At 43.6% G+C, this 16,600-nt stretch overlaps 1 protein-coding gene across 5 annotated transcripts in view; it reads left to right on the forward strand.

Moving 5' to 3' along the window:
• Positions 1–16,167, forward strand: part of Ccp110 (centriolar coiled-coil protein 110) — a 26,963-nt gene extending 10,796 nt beyond the window's left edge. For 2 of the 5 annotated variants that reach the window (XM_021213246.2, XM_029544692.1), the window contains 12 exons: positions 349–2,002; positions 3,574–3,704; positions 4,366–4,528; positions 5,072–5,211; positions 5,567–5,683; positions 8,714–8,815; positions 9,049–9,165; positions 9,812–9,885; positions 11,067–11,129; positions 11,777–11,836; positions 12,279–12,364; positions 14,926–16,167. In XM_021213246.2, the coding sequence (XP_021068905.1) occupies positions 349–2,002; positions 3,574–3,704; positions 4,366–4,528; positions 5,072–5,211; positions 5,567–5,683; positions 8,714–8,815; positions 9,049–9,165; positions 9,812–9,885; positions 11,067–11,129; positions 11,777–11,836; positions 12,279–12,364; positions 14,926–14,978 (2,760 nt within the window). In that variant the 3' untranslated portion in view covers positions 14,979–16,167. The remainder of the gene's footprint in view (positions 1–348; positions 2,003–3,573; positions 3,705–4,365; positions 4,529–5,071; positions 5,212–5,566; positions 5,684–8,713; positions 8,816–9,048; positions 9,166–9,811; positions 9,886–11,066; positions 11,130–11,776; positions 11,837–12,278; positions 12,365–14,925) is intronic. The other 3 variants (XM_029544663.1, XM_021213254.2, XM_021213263.2) reach the window with 3 other exon arrangements.
• Positions 16,168–16,600: the final 433 nt, after the last annotated feature.

A 16,600-nucleotide genomic window follows, 5' to 3' on the forward strand; every position in this document is an offset into this window, starting at 1 on the left:
CAGAAGAGGGAGTCAGATCTTGTTACGGATGGTTATGAGCCACCATGTGGTTGCTGGGATTTGAACTCTGGACCTTTGGAAGAGCAGTCGGGTACTCTTACCCAATGAGCCATCTCACCAGCCTGGCTTTGTTTGTTTTATAATGAAGAAATACTAACTTTTTAGCTGTGCGGTGGTGGCGCACGCTTTTAATCCTTGCACTTGGGAGGCAAAGACAGGCGGATTTCTGAGTTCGAGGCCAGCCTGGTCTACAGAGTGAGTTTCAGAACATCCAGGACTATACAGAGAAACCCTGTCTCGAAAAACCAAAACAAAAAGAAATACTAATTTTTAAATGTCCCTTTTCAGGTTAGAAAAGCACCAAATGCCAGTGATTTTGATCAGTGGGCAACAGAAACCATTTACTCTAATCCAGAAGTCACAGACTTGAATGTTCCTGTTACAGTTCTAAACAGCTTGCCGAGCCCCACTGAACACTGTACTTCAGTAAAGCTTGAAAAGATAACTGGACTTTTGCCTGTGAATAATGAGGACCAACAAAACCCTAAGAGGGTGGGACTGCCTGGAGACTCAGAGGTGTCTGGTTCTCTGAAGCAGTGTGAGAGTCCAGAAAGCAGGCAGGCAGAAGATGGAGCTGCTCTAAGGCTTTCTTCAGCAAGTCCGCAGGAGACGGTCATTTCTGATGGTCCCCTTTTAGGAAAGGAGGAACAGGACCCATCATGTTTGGCTGAAATCACTCCAGATCCCTACATAATGAGCCTTCAGAATCTAATGAAGAGGTCAAAGGAATATGTGGAAAGAGAACTGTCTAGCCGGAGTCTGAGAAGTAGTTTAAAGAGAAGTGTTAATGAAACACATTCAGACAGAGAAACCGATGCTGCTAAGGCTAGCGACTGTGTAAAGGAGAAGGCCCCACCCGTGCCCATAGGCAGGCACTGTGGCTCTGCCATCCCTGACAAACCAAGCCTTAATAAGTCAAATGTTCTCCTCCAAGGTGCTTCGCAAGCAAGCAGCATGGGCACGTCAGTTGTAGCTAGCTTTTCTAAAACAGACCTACCTGCAGGAACTGCTCCTCCCACTGTTCCAGATGCCGAATCAGATTTTAAAGTTACTCCTACCTTTGTTACTGAAAATAAAGTTAAAAGTCTTAAAGGTCCATATGCCAAATTACCTAGTCCAGAGCCAAGTATGAGTCCTACAATGCATCGAAGGCATTCTCGGTCATCATCAGCATGTCAGATCCTTATAAACAACCCAGTAAATGCCTGTGAGCTGAGCCCAAAGGGAAAAGAAGAGGCAGTGGATAGAACCGCTCCAGCTGCTGCTGAAACAACAAATGAATCTGAAACTGTGCCAAAGTCACCGATTGATTTGACAGGGGTTTGTTCAAGTCATGTTTCTGCTACCAAAATCACGTCTGAGAGCACAAGAGAGATGGTTGTGGGTAAGCCAAGTCAGGTGCATCAGGTTTTAGGAACTCAGTTAGGCAATAACGTCACTGTTGAGCCGTCTGCTATGGAAGGTCCCTTCGTACCTGATGACAGGGGAGCCCAGAAAGTGGGCAGTACTTGTATGGCTGTGCCCAAGTTGCATGAACTGCAACCCAGCAATCAGTGTGTGTCAAGTCAAACCTTGGAAGATGCGTGTGAACTCAAGTCAGCCAGTATGCTAGCAAAAAACTCCTGCAACTTACAAATGGAACTGAATAAATCTTACGATGTGAAACACCCATCTCCCTTACTTATGCAAACCCAGAGTTCCAGACAGCAGATGGACACACCGCCAGTGTTCTGTGGAAACGAGCAGCGTGTAGATAACAGTTTTGAGAAAGTTAAGCGGAGACTTGATTTAGATGTTGATAGTTTACAAAAAGAAAATTGTCCTTATATTATAACAGCTGGAGTAGCTGAGCAGGAGCTCCGGGACCGTCTGCCGGAAAGAAGATACCCTAAGGGATCCATCCACATTAACAAGAATAAGATGCTAGAAACTAGCCCCAAAGGTAAGAAAACTTAGAAGTGATTTGAAATAAATTGTCCTCTGTGTGGGAGGGCACTTAAGTGTACCTATCTTACTTGAAACCTAACTCCTGCTTACTGCCCTTTGATAAGGTTCCTGTGGTTTTGTTATTTTTTTAAAGACTTATTTATTTTATATATGAGTACACTGTAGCTGTCTTCAGATACACCAGAAGAGGGCATCGGATCCCATTACAGATGGTTGTGAGCCACCATATGGTTGTAGGGAACTGAACTCAGGACCTCTGGAAGGGCAGTCAGTGCTCGTAACCAATGAGCCATCTCTCCAGCCCTGTTTTGGTTTTTCAAGACAGGGTTTCTCTGTGTAGCCCGGCTGTCTTGGAACTCACTCTGTAGACCAGGCTGCCTTTGAAGTCAGAGGTCTCTTGATCCCTAGTGCTGGAGTTAAAAGTGTGCGCTACCATACCACCACCAGCCCTGTTAGGATTTCTTTCCTATTTCTTCTTCAAAGATTTATTTATTTTATATATGTAAGTGCACCAGAAGAGGGCATCAGATCTCATTACAGATGGTTGTGAGCCACCATGTGGTTGCTGGGAATTGAACTCAGGACCTCTGGAAGGGCAGTCAGTGCTCGTAACCAATGAGCCATCTCTCCAGCCTTGTTAAGATTTCTTAAATCAGAGCAAGTTCCCAAACAGCCAGGGCTACGGAGAGAAACTCTTGTCTCAAAGGAAACAAGCAAACAAGTGAGCAAACAAAAGTCACCTTTCTGAGAAGCTTAATAAAACCACTCTGTAGGTGGGTGAGGTGACACGGTCCTGTAATCCCAGCACTTGGGAGGCAGAGGCAGGCGGGCTCTTCAGAGGAAACCAGCCTGGCCTGCTTAGCCTGCTAAGGCTACATAGTGAGACCCTCTTTCCAAAACAATAAAAATATGCCCTTTCCCCTCCCAGAACAGTTGGCACCTGGGGAATGATCACCTTGCATCCTCCAAGTAGAGAACCGTGCGTGTGTGCCTGCGTGTGTGCAGGCTACCTCAGTGAGTGTCAGAGAACACGAACCCACTTTCCAAGCCAGGTGGTAGTGTTTAGTGAACATACAGGATGTGGCTAGTCATGCAAGTGGCCGGATCACTGTGAGAGTAAGTGAGGAAGGAGGCAGTGGCACAGTGTGGTTGCAGCTGCCCACGGCCCCCGTGCCTCTTCCCTTAGAGAGTTCTTGTAGTCAAATGGACTCTTATTCAATGGCACTGTTGAACTGAGGGGCTGTGGTTCAAAGATGTTTTACTTCTCTGTGTTTTCTCTTCAGCTCAAGGAGCACATGTTAAAGCCGCTCAGACTTGGGAGATTGGAGATGGGTAGCCTTGGAGGTTGAGTGAGCGGGAAGGCGAGGGGGTGCAGTACTGTTTTCCTGAGTAGTGGGAAAGAAGGGGAGAGGCCAGTGAGGATGCTGCCCTGGGGAGCTGGCTACGTCTGACTCTGTTATGTGAGGAATACCCTCTGGTCAGAAGCATAGCTCAGGTTGATGGCAAAAATATGAACTGTTGGACTTGCAACGAGTTTTCTCAATTTAAGCACACGTTTCTTTTCAGAAGGCCAGGAACTACTGAAAAGCAAGCTGTTAGCTTTTGAAGAAATGCGAAAGAGACTAGAGGAGCAGCATGCCCAGCAGCTATCACTCCTCATAGCTGAGCAGGAGAGGGAGCAGGAGCAACTGCAAAGGGTGAGGCACTGAGATGGGAATGGGCTAGCAGTTGGGTTAGTCAGTGTATGATTTGGGCCATGTGCATATACCGACAGTTTCCCTCTGTATATCTTATTTTGAGGTGGTCATTGAGCCTGATGTGTAGATAATATTTTGTTGTCAGAATGTGAAATCTAACATTTAGGTCCTTATCTAAAAGCTGCTGAGTAATTTTTTATTTTTTTTCAAGACAGGGTTTCTCTGTATAGTCCTGGCTGTCCTGGAACTCAGAAATCCGCCTGCCTCTGCCTCCCAAGTGCTGGGATTAAAGGAGTGCGCCACCACTCCCGGCTGCTGCTGAGTAATTTGTGGAAGGGTACCTTATTGAATCCTTCATTCAGAATTCCTAATATTTTTAAAGGTATTTTAAAAATAGATGCTGAATATACATTTTTAAGAGCAATATCATAAAGATACTCATTTTGTGATTTTTTTTTAAATTCCATTTTAAATTCAATTTAAAAATACCAAACACTAACATTTTAAAAAGTGAAATCAGTGAACCTGTTATCATAACTTTGAGGGAGGACTTGAGGTAAACAATAACGTACTCTGCACTATGCACACTTTCAGGCTAAGCCTACAGTGGCATTATTTCAGATGCCATTAAAGGATGCTATCCTACATGGTCAATTTGTAGGAAATAGAAGAGCAGGAGAAGATGCTGAAGGAGAAGGCAGTTACGACGGACGTCTCTGACTTGAACAGTGCACTGGAGCTAGAGTGGAGAAAAAGAAGCAATTCTGCTTTGCTAGAAACCATGCTGTCCCAAGTGGACTCAATCCAGACTTCAAACAACTCTGGTAGATTTTTAAGAATTGTTTTCCTCTTGACAGTTATTGTGCAGTAAGCTATTTTAATCATAGGTTCCTTCTGGTAATTTAATGCCCATTCCACCCCCTATTTGCCTGCTGTTTAGTAGCCATGAAAAATGACATGATATGGGATCTAAGGCCACAGAGCAGGTGTCCTTGAGAGGACTCACCATAACAAGAGCAGGCCGTTGGGCTCGGAGCCCGGCCGCTCATTCATGCAGCAGGTGCTATGCTCAGGTGAGAGCAGTTGGCTATCTCCTGAGTGGTTTGGAATTACCTCTAATTCCCCAGCAGCAGGAAGATCTTTTCACAGCATCAGTTATCCTGAGTTCTGTTTGTCTTGAAAAGCTCCATCTGGCACAGAAGCTGAATGTCCATGGATATTTTATGTCTGCGTTTGGCTAAGTCTCTTAGATGGCTGTTATTTGAGTGTTACAAATGTTGATTACAGCATTTTGCATATTCTGGTTATGTGACATTCAGTGTGATGCCACAGATCACTATACTAGTCTGTACTGTGTGTTTCTCTAGGCTTCATGACTTCTGCCCTACAATACAGCTTTGGCTCTGCAAGTGAAGCACCGTTCTACCTCTGGGGATCACTGACCAGTGGCATGGCCACACTCTCAGTGACAAGGCCTTTTGGACGGGCCCAAGCTAAATGGGCTCAGGTGGGGACCCTGACAGATGTCTGTCAGGTTTCTTTTACATGTCTGTTTATTGGGGTGGGGCTTGCATGTCACAGTAGAAGCATAGAGGGCTTGTGGGAGTTGGTTCTTTCTGTCTACCATGTGGGTCCTAGGGCCTGGTGGCTGGTGATTTTATTTACTGATTGTCTCATCAGACCAGTTTATCTTTTTAAAGAGCTATGTTTTAGGTTGTATACTGAACATGAGTTTAATATTTTTGGTACAGATGAAACTCCATGAGCAAATGTCTAGGAAGGAATGTTAGCTGGTGATAGGTTGAGTCATAATTAAGTATGGTGCTAGGATTCTTACAGCATTGTTTCTAATTTCTTTCTAGGTTTTTAATCCAGAAATACAAGCAAAATTTAATAAAATAACTGCTGTGGCAAAAGGGTTTCTTACTCGTAAACTTATGCAAACAGACAAACTGAAGCAGCTTCGACAAACTGTAAAAGTAAGGTTACTGAAATTCCTTGTTTTTCACTTCATTTCAGTTTTCTGACAGCTGAGCTCAGAATTCAGTTCAAACGTTTTTAATTATTGTAATTTAGTTGATTTCATAAATCTGATTACTTAGACGTGTTTTCCAGATTACTTCCCCCCTCCCCAGTATAGTTGTGTGTAGAATATTCATTTCAGGCATAACATGGCCTCTGCACACTTATTTGTTTGTGTGTGCATGTGTGTCTGTTATGTGTGTGTGTGTTACACAGGCAGACATGGGTGTCCTGACCATCACTCTCCCTCTTATTACCTTAAGGATCTCTTACTGAGCGTGCAGGTGCCCTGACAGCCAGCAAGTCGAGACAGTCTCCTGAGCCTGTCTGGCCACATGATCACGCCTGGCTTTTTACATGTGTATTGCAACTTTGAACTCACGCTCACCTCTGCGCACAGAGAGTGCTCTCGCCTCCTGGGCAGTCTACCCAGCCTTGGCGCACTCTTGAACTTACAGTTGTGATTATTTGCTTAAAACGTGTTTAGGATTAGGTCCACGAGCACCCTGTCATGAAGACGGACTGCTGGTAGGCCCCGCCTCTCTCTGCGGATTTATTCAGTTAATGGTTGTCAAGAGAGGGAGCGACATTTTCTTCCTGCTGTAGCCACTAGTAAGGCATCCATGCTCTTGCGGCAGTCCTAATGAAACTCACTGGGCCACTGAAAGAAGGGGCATGAAATTAGGAGAGGAGCCTGTGAGGAAAGGGGGCGGGGAGAGGCAGGAGGGGAGGGAACGTGAGAGGGTAACAAGAGTATGAGTATAATCAAAATATACAATTAATATATTCAGGTTGGCTCAGTGGGCAAAGGCCTCTGCCACTAAGACTGACAACCTGAGTTCAGTCCTTAGCATCCACGCAGAGAAAGAGCTGTCCTCTAACTTCTGCACATACACTGTGGGACACCCCTGTAGGAACACACAGGTTTAAAAAAATGTAATTAAAAAAAGAAAACCACTTTTTGGTGTTTTGAGACAGGGCTGGCTTCTCTGTGTAGCTCTGGATGTCCTAGAACTTATTCTGCCTCCCACATTTCTCTTTTAAGCTGGAGAGATGGTTCATCAGTTAAAAGCACTGGCTATTCTTCCAGAGGACTGGGGTTCAGTTCCCAGCATCCACATGGTGGTTCCCAACTGCCTGTAACTCCTGTCCCAGGGGCTCTGCCACTCTCTTCTGGACATCACCGGCACTGCACACATGTGGTGCACTTGCAGGCAAACACTCCACTCAGGCATATAAAATAAATCTTTTTTGAAGAAAAAACACGAGCATCCTAACATAGAAGCCCTAGGTGTATGTATGTGGTCAGCTAGCACATACAAGTGCTTTGAGAACTTCCCCCAGTTGTCCTTGTTCTGTTACAGAGAACTAGTTGGAGAGGTGGGGAATGAAAACATCCATCCCAAGAGGCCACAGCAGAGCAGGCTATACCCAGACCAGGGACAAAAAAGTAGCTCGTGCCAGAGGCGGGCCTGTGACTACCATCTGCCAAAAGGCTCCTGGAGATGGCCTGAGTTGATTAATGTGGGCCTTGTCCCTGTGAGAGAATAATAGAAGTAGGGATCCCCTGAGGTCTTGGGTCTTTTAGGGCCAAGGGTATCCTGGTGCCCTTAGAGGACATTTCTTAGCTCTTCTCTGTCTCCTTTCCACCCATCCCTTCCACCTCTGTGCCGTTCACCATACAGCCTCTGGCTCATAGAGTGTGCACACAGTGAAGAGGGCAAGGTTAGTAGGCCTGCCCAGAGGGGAGCTGGCACCAACAGCTTTTTTGTGATAAACTACCTGTGGTTGTGTCACCTCTGTGAATAAGGGTTATTTCTTCTGCTGGTGACAACTTGATGACTCTCTAGAAGGAGAGCTGGTGTGAATGAGTTTTAGAAAATGACCTGGAGAGATAGCTGGAGAGATGGCTCAGTGGTTAAGAGCACTGACTGCTTTTCTAGAGGTCCTAAGTTCAATTCCNAACAACCACATGGTGGCTTACAACCATTTGTAATGAGATCTGATGCCCTTTCCTGATGTATCTGAAGAGAGCCACAGTGTACTCATATACATTAAATAAATAAATAAATAAATAAATGAATAATTTTTTTTAAAAAGAAAGAAAATGACTTTAATCATCCACCCCTGAGTGGGCAAAGTCATGGTTTTCTTCCACAAAGTATTCATTTAATTTTGGAGACATGGTCTCACTCTAGCCCAAGCTGGCCTCAAACTCATGGCAGCCCTGTTTGAGCATCTCCAGTGCTGGTCCCAGTTATGGGTCACCATCCCCAGCCTGAGCAGTCTTAAAGCAGCATAGGCCATCTCACTCATCACGGGCATGTTCCTGCTGCCATTTATCTGCCCCAGTCCATCTAGACTCTCACAGTGAGCCTGTGTCCCACCCTGGGCTGCATTCTTCTGCTTTTTGTTAAATGGGGAAGTCCCGGAAGGTTGCAGCTATGGGACTGGCCCTTTAAGTCCCTGTACTTCCTTGGCCTGTTCCTCCCACTGGCTATCCTCTTTATCTCTAGTATCTGGACATGGCAGTGGGCACTACCTCCAGACCCTGTGTCACGAAGGACAATTCTAAATTCAGCAGTATGGTCAAGGATTGTCACTGCTTGCCTTTTTACCAGTACCAGAGGTTTTGATCCTTCAGACTTGGCATTCACTGTAGCACACAAATGTTCTCACAGATGGGCCGTTAAGGTCCTGGACACCACATGTGAGTTCATAATGGAGGTTCAAATGACTGCTAATCTAGAACCACCTGACTGTATCATCTCACGGAGAGGATACAGAAGCCAGCCTGAACGGCACAACTTCAATGTTTGCAGTCCCTCTGCCATTCTGGGCAGGAGGAGGCAGGGAAACATGGTGAAGGGGCTACAGCTGCTTCATATGTCATCAGTAATAGTTTTTGTGTTCTTAGTAATTTTTGATGAAAGAATAAAAGGAAACTTCCTAGAAACTGGTTTTGAAAGAGTGTCTCTTTCTTTCAGGACACCATGGAGTTCATACGAAGTTTTCAGTCAGAAGCCCCTCTGAAGAGAGGTGTCGTCTCAGCCCAAGATGCTTCCCTTCAGGAACGAGTGTTAGCTCAGGTAGATGCTGCTGCCCTGAAGGGCTCTTGACTGGGGAAATTGGTCAGTTCCTGACTGGAGGCCCAGGGTTGGAAATGTATTTCTCTCTCTGTTTAAACTGGGAAAATTGGTTTCAATGAAAACTTCTGTACCTTCTTATGCCAAATGAAAGAAGTACACACAATATCCATTGTATTACTAAGTTCTAGCCTCATCTTTTGAGTGTAGACATTGGTTTCCTCTTTCACACCTAGTTGCGAGCTGCCCTGTATGGTATTCATGACATCTTCTTCGTCATGGATGCAGCTGAGAGAATGTCAATCCTCCATCATGATCGAGAAGCCCGCAAAGAGAAACTGCTCCGGCAAATGGTATGTACCCCATGCGACTTTCTGCTGGAGAGGCTTTTCTGAGCTTGGGTGACGGAGGCGCCATGGCTCCCAGCAGCTCAAGCTCGATGGACCCCAGGGTTCCCAGCACCACTGAGCTGTGTAGGGAGCGCCCCAGGAACTGCACAGTGATGGAATCCTGTACTGTGGTGGGATTGGATCTGAGGTCTGAAACCTTGGAGGTTTTGTTCTGGTAGCTCACAGGAAACTGTCAACTGCTCCTGATTGAGTTTTCTTAACACTTTCATACAGATTTTGTCATTTTTGAAGTCTGAAAAGTGGTTCCAAATTAATTTAGAACACTGCCTATCTAGAGTGCTGGCTGGCAACCACACACAAAAGTATAAATAATAGTAATTTTAACAGTGCTTAAAATCAGATTACTTAAAAACATTAGCTAAGTGCCTGGCTGTGGTGGCACATACCTTTAATTCCAGGAGTCAGGAAGCAGAAGTAGGCAGATCTCTGTGAGTTCAAGGCCAGCCTGGTTGATTTAGACAGCTTCAGGACAGCCAGGCCTACGCAGAGAAAGGTGTGCGCTGCCACCGCCTGGCTCTGGATTGTCTTAGATCGTAACACGGTGCGTTAATTGGTACCCATCAGCCTGATGCTCCTTTTGTAATTGAAGGATAAGATGAAAAGTCCACGAGTGGCACTTTCAGTGGCAACACAGAAGTCCCTCGACAGGAAGAAGTTCATGAAGTAAGTTCTGTTTCTTCCTTTATTACCAGCCAGTTAATTCTAGTTTTCAGCCCCTCTGTTCCAGTAGGAAGTAAACAGGGACTGGGGAGACAGCTCAGTGGGTAAGCGTGCTGGCTGCTTTTGCAAAGGACCAGGGTTTTATTCCCAGATGTCCTCTTCTGGTCTCCATAGACACCTCATACACATTCTATACTCACATGTGTTTAGGCAAAATACTCATATGCATAAGGTAAACATTAAAATTAGAAATAACAATTCGCTCGCTCTTCTGCAGTTGAGCTAATAGAAATCCTTCTTTCTCTCTCTCTCTTTTTAAAGACACTATGCAGCCTTTGCTACCAGCAACATGATATAGCCTAATTTGAGATTAAAAATATCTGCCACCATGCTGGGTAGAAATTCCCCTCTAGATACAGAAATTTATTGAAATGATTTATTATTTGATGAATTATAAATTATTATAAACAGCCAATTTGTATGACTGATAGTCAAACAATCTCAATGGTTCTTATTTTTTTTTTTATCTTTTTAAAAAAGATTTATTTATTTATTTATTATATGTAAGTACACTGTAGCTGTCCTCAGACACTCCAGAAGAGGGCGTCAGATCTTGTTACGGATGGTTATGAGCCACCATGTGGTTGCTGGGATTTGAACTCCAGACCTTCGGAAGAGCAGTCGGGTGCTCTTACCCACTGAGCCATCTCACCAGCCCTTCTTATTTTTTAATATTTAATTATTTCACCATTTGAATAAATTCCCCCTGATATCTGAAATATACCCTGGGGCAAAAGCTCAAGAGGAAGTATATTTTAGTAACTATCATTTAGAAATTAAAGAAATTTTTAGTTTTATGTGTATGAATGTTTTGCCAGCATGTAGATTTGTTCGCCGTGTGTGTGCTTGGTGTCCACAGAAGCCAGAGAGGGCTTCGGATCCCTGGAACTGGAGTTACAGACAGGTGTGAGCTGCTGGCAACCCAGTCTAGGTCCTCTGGAAAAGCGGCAGCCCGCCAGGCTCTGAGCCGCCTCCGCTCCTAAGCCCTTTTCTTGACGTTGGTTTTCATTGTGCTCAGCACAGGCCGTTAGCAGGCCCTTGTGTCTCAGTGCTCTTCTGACGTTGTAAGCCTGTTCCCTGCCTTCTCAAACAAACACATTGCCCTTGTCTTTATATTGTGCTAGAGTTGCTGAAATGGGAATGCCAAATAAGAAGTTCCTGCTTAAGCAAAACCCTTCAGAAACAAGGTAAAAAAAATCACTTCATCCCAGTGAGAGGCTTTGTTTTGTTTTTTGTTTTTTTAAAGAAAATTTTATGCCTAAAACTTGTTTTTTTTTTTTTGTTGTTTTTTTTTTAAAAGCAGTTTTGCTCTGCATCAGTAGGACACTCCTGCTTAGCTGGAGGAGCTGAGGCTCAGCACTGATATTAATGTCTGGTCCTATTCCTGGCCACATGTGGGTCAGGTCTGAGGTTCCTGGCCCTGTTTGTAGGACAGGCTGTTTCTGGCAGAAATTTCAGACTACCCAGGAGTCTTCAGTACTTATTTAAAGACCTCAGGACACCGACTTTCTGGTTCATACAGTTTGTCTTTCCTTCTTGTAAAATGAGTGTTTTGTCTCATGTTTAAGAAGTTGGCATTTGTAAGGCACATCAGAAAATTCTTTAACAGCACAGGGATTGCATGTGTTGGCTATTGCTTTCCTGCTGAAAATCTGAGGTCTGAGCTCATGGTGAACCAAGTGTAAGTCCCTTCCTAGTGCTTTAGTCAGGCAGCTCCTCCTCGTGATAGATAGCACAGATGGCTTCTGACCTCACCGTTGTCTCATCCATTGAGAGAAAGTAGGAAAAGTGGAATTTGTCTTTGGAATTAATTATGCATTTAATTTGTCAACAGAGTCCTTCAGCCAAACCAAGGACAGAATGCACCTGTTCATAGGCTACTTAGTAGACAAGGGTAAGAACGCCACACATGGGGATGTGAAAGGGTTCAAGCCAAGATCAGTACAAGATCTACTGTCAGTGCTATACTGTGTGCGTCACGGTCCGATTTGTGTGCTGACGGCCCTTGTGCTGTGCTGCTGTGTAAATCTCTTAGTTATCATCTGGTGTGGGCATGCTTTTACTTCTCATTTCATACCATCGTACTCATTCTATGTTTTAATATAAGCTTCTTTGTCAAGTAAGTTTAGCCTCACCAATGATTCTCCAACCCAGTGTGAAGCAGGAGTCTGGTCTCCTGCGGAAACACAGGTGCGGCTCTCCTGATGGCTGGGAGCGTGTGCGGGATTTCAGTTCTTCTCAAGCTTATTCTCTGAGTAGTTGATGCTGTATGCTTGTTTTCTCTGAAGTGCAGACCTTTATGCAAGTGACTGATTAACCTTTTTATATTCAATTAGAACCCCTAAGACATCAGTGAAGGGGGTTGTGCAAAATAGACAGAAGCCTTCAGAGAGCAGAGTGCCTAACAGAGCGCCTGTGTCAGGTGTGTAGCAATGAATTCCTGGAGCCCGTTCACCAAGGGGTGGGCACAGTGTGCCCTGACTCAGGCGTCATAGTGGGACACGCAGTCTTCCTTGCCATCATGGTGTTGGTGTATTCACGGATATTCATGTTGGTGACCATTGTCTTAGTGTGTTGTGGAGGCCAGGAAATCCTATGAGTTAGGCTGCCTGTCTTAATGACTAATCATCCTATGAGTTAGGCTGCCTGTCTTAATGACTATCATCTTATGGGAAACTCTGTTTTTAATTTGGAAAGTTTTGTAGAATTATCCAGGCTTACTTAGAATCTTTATATATGAGTAGAAATGGTCATCTCATATCTCATGTGGGTCTGTTCAGCCCCATGGCAGTGTGTTAGCCACGGTTCTGAGACTGTGCATGACCGAAGGATCCACAGTGACTATGTCAGGTGTGTGGGAGGGCGTCCTAAGCTTCCCTCTGTGAGAAGCCTGAGCCAAATCTCCTTACACTCATCCTTTGAACGTTATTCAAGGGTGAAACTGAAACCTATTTGAAAATTCAATTTATGGTGGCAAGAAAGACAGATTCAGTCTTGAGCTTAGCCAAAACTCTTACCAAATGCTTTGATATTTGTTGGTGTTTTGGTTAAGACATTTTGATTATGCTCACTGCATTATGCAGCCCATTAAAACCACTTTACAATGCTTTGCTTTCAACTGCTGCTTTCTGACACTCATAGGTAGCCGTATAATCTCCAAGCGATGGAGGAAGCTTGACTTAATTCTAGTCTCCCCACTAATAAATTACTAGGCAATGTTTGTAACTGCGTGAGAGACTGATTTCCTCCAAGTTAGGCAAGAAAGAAGCAGTGGTACATGAAGTGATTCTGTCCCCGACCCTTTAATCTTCATATTGTGCTATCACTAGTCATTCACATAGATTCCCAGAGGGAACACACAAGCTGTCAGCAAATGTGAGATCGTTAAAGACCTTTTGCACGAATTCTGTGCACACAGTTTGTAATGTCACATGTATCTAGGATATTTTACAAGGCTTTCTTTTGAAATCACTGAGTGACAATCATTGGAGTTGTTTGAAAGTCGGAGCCTGCTTGCTTTAGAGACCGTCAGCTTTGTAAGAAGTCAGACCAGTCGGCAGCTCTGTTGCTTGTGACATTATGGGCGTGTTAGGGTGTTTTCAGCTCTTCTCCTGTGAGTGTTGCAGGCTACGGTTGCTCTCGGGTGGCTGGACGATCACTGTGGCGTAAGTACTGTTCTGCCCAGTGGCATCAGTTTGCCACAATAACCACTTTCCATGGTCTTTCCTTATGCATTTCATCTCATGATTTGTCATTGTGAGTCTATAAGCAAGGACGCAAGTGCTCTTTGCACTGAGCAATTGACACTATAAGCAGGAAATCGCCATAGTTAGTAATGTATAATGGAACTCAGTTTTATAGCTATTAAGTTTAATTGCATTGCAGCACAGTAATATAAATATAATCAACATGTATAGTTTTACCTTTCTAAACAAGCAAAATGCCTTTTTATTAATGTTTGAATGTATAGACAATAAAAGCACAGAATTCTGTTTTTTGTAAATTTTACATAAATGGAGATTTTGACATAGTGACTAAAATGCTAATTATCAGTTCACCATTGCTCTTAACAAAATTACCTTACCCTGGCGTATTTCTAATGTCTTGGATTACATTTTAAGAAAATTTGAAATTATGGCTTGATTTGGTCTACATGAGTATTAAGTATTTTATTAGTAATTGGTTTATTTAAAAACCTTGTCTGTTTTTATATGGGAGAGAGGCCCACTTTATAGCCCAGGTTGGCATTGAACTTATAATCTTCTGAGACGGCCTCTGCACAGATGGTCGCAGTTAGCACACCCAGTTCCAAACACTTATTTTTGTCATGGTCAGATAGCATTCTTGTAGGCTGACTTTTCTTTTTTTTTTTTTTTTAAGATTTATTAATTATTATACATAAGTATACTATAGCAGTCTTCAGATGAACCAGAAGAGGGCATCAGATCTCATTACGGGTGGTTGTGGGCCACTATGTGGTTGTGGGATTTGAACTCAGGACCTTTGGAAGAACAATTAGTGCTCTTATCCGCTGAGCCATCTCACCAGCCCCATAGGCTGACTTTTCAAGTGCCTAAGGATACTGCACAGCATTTAAAGTATAGTTTCTACAGATTTCCACTCTCGGAGCCTCTGCTGGCAGTGTTTTGTGTATGTTAGCGCAGACGTGGAGCAGGTCTGGAAACCACTGAGCAGAGTGGAACAGGAACTGATGGGACAGGACAGGAGAGGGAGATGGGACAGGATAGGAGAGGGAGATGGAACAGGACAGGAGAGGTCAGGAGAGGGAGATGAGGCCAGTTGAGTTCTCAGAGCTTCCAGCTCCAGCTCTGTCAGCTGATGGCTGATGCTATGAGACAGTTTCTACCTCAGGATTAAGTTTAACAACATTCATTGCTTAGCCTCATGCCTAGTAACTTACTAAATTATATCACAGAACATTTCTAACTTTGAGAAGTAATAATAATCTTGCTTTATTTTTAGGAGCATATGCAGGAAAAACCCAAAGAAAGCGGCCAAATGTTGCGACAATTTAAGAAGACAGCACTCACTGGGATGAAGCAGGGAGCAGGGCTGCCACCACCCACATTCCACTCCAGCTGGGGCTTGTGACTTAGCCCTGGACTCTGTTTCTGCAGGCAAGGGACAGCGAGGGCTGAGCATTGGCCTGTATAATCTGGTCAGCTTGGACAATTCCTGCCTCATTTCCTATTAATGTTAGTTTGGATAAAAATGATTAGCATTTAATAATTGCCTCGTTTCTGAGCTTAGCCTATATAAACATACTATATGTGCCCAGAGGTCTACAGTCACCCTTTTTTATAAACATAAAAAGACATTTAGACTTATTTTTACAAATTATTGGAAAGATACCACCAATCGTAAATTAGTCCTAAAACCTAAATTTCATTCATGACTATGTACTAATTGTTGAATTTGAGAAACAAATTAGATACTGTTCTATTCAAAGGGAAATTATTTCAGAACTATCTGTTTTTCTAATTTTAAGCACCCAGAATCCCGTGTCCTTTGACTTGCAGTGTAGCTACCTAGAATGAAACACTTGCCTTGCTAATCCCACATAAGAAGTGGCTGGGGGTGGGGTCTTGGTTTTGGGTAGAACACATTCCTGCAGACAACTAGTTGTTATACAGAAATGTTAGGTTTCACGTGTGTTACTATTAGGTATACGTAGGCTAGATTATGCCCACTCTCCTGGAAGGTGGCAAGTTTAAAGACGATAGCACAATTTTCATGAACACAGCACCTGGGCATGTACTGTGATGGGGCAGCGGAATGCATGCAGCTATTTCTAGATAGTCTATATTGTTTGTTTCTTCAGTCTTCTTTTTCTAGCATGCTTTTCATAGGAGAGAATAAAGGGCTATTTAATAAGCAATCCGGATCTCAGAGAACATAGTAATATTGTCTAATTTAAAGCCTGCAGTAAAGGTACTCAGATTTATGGCTTTCATGACTAACATTAAACACATCAGCCAACAATGTACCAAGAAAACATGATTTTATGAAACAGAATGTCACCATATAATTCCAAAAAGGGCTTTGTGCTTCTCACGTAACATTGGGATTGTGTATATTTGAACCTTATAACTTGAATTTTAAAGATAGTAGCATTTTGAAGATGCAGCCTATATATTCTTAATAACCTTTTTAGGAATATGGAGATAAAGATTGTTTTTCTGATTTTCTTCCATCTGAAATTTGACTTTTTTTTTTTTTTTTTTTTTTGGTTTTTCGAGACAGGGTTTCTCTGTAAAGTGCTGGCTGTCCTGGAACTCACTCTGTAGACCAGGCTGGCCTCGAACTCAGAAATCCGCCTGCCTCTGCCTCCTGAGTGCTGGGATTAAAGGCATGTGCCACCACGCCCGGCTTGAAATTTGACTTTTATACCCAGCCAGAAGTTACAAAATATTGACCCACTCTGGGTATAAACTTGATTTCCTTTGTTTTGACTTACCATTCATTGAAGAGAAAAGGAAGACAGTCAAAAAAGGTCCAGGATACAAAGTTTTACTCATAGGAAAGGTGTACCGCAGTGTTACCTTTTAAGTATGATAAACTGTGCTTTATCGCTTCAAACACTCAGGACTCCATGTGTATCATTGTGGGCTCTTCAGTAAGGAAGAGGAGCTTAAAG

Source organism: Mus pahari, chromosome 1 (genome assembly GCF_900095145.1).
Source record: "Mus pahari chromosome 1, PAHARI_EIJ_v1.1, whole genome shotgun sequence".
Classification (NCBI taxonomy): Eukaryota; Metazoa; Chordata; class Mammalia; order Rodentia; family Muridae; genus Mus; species Mus pahari.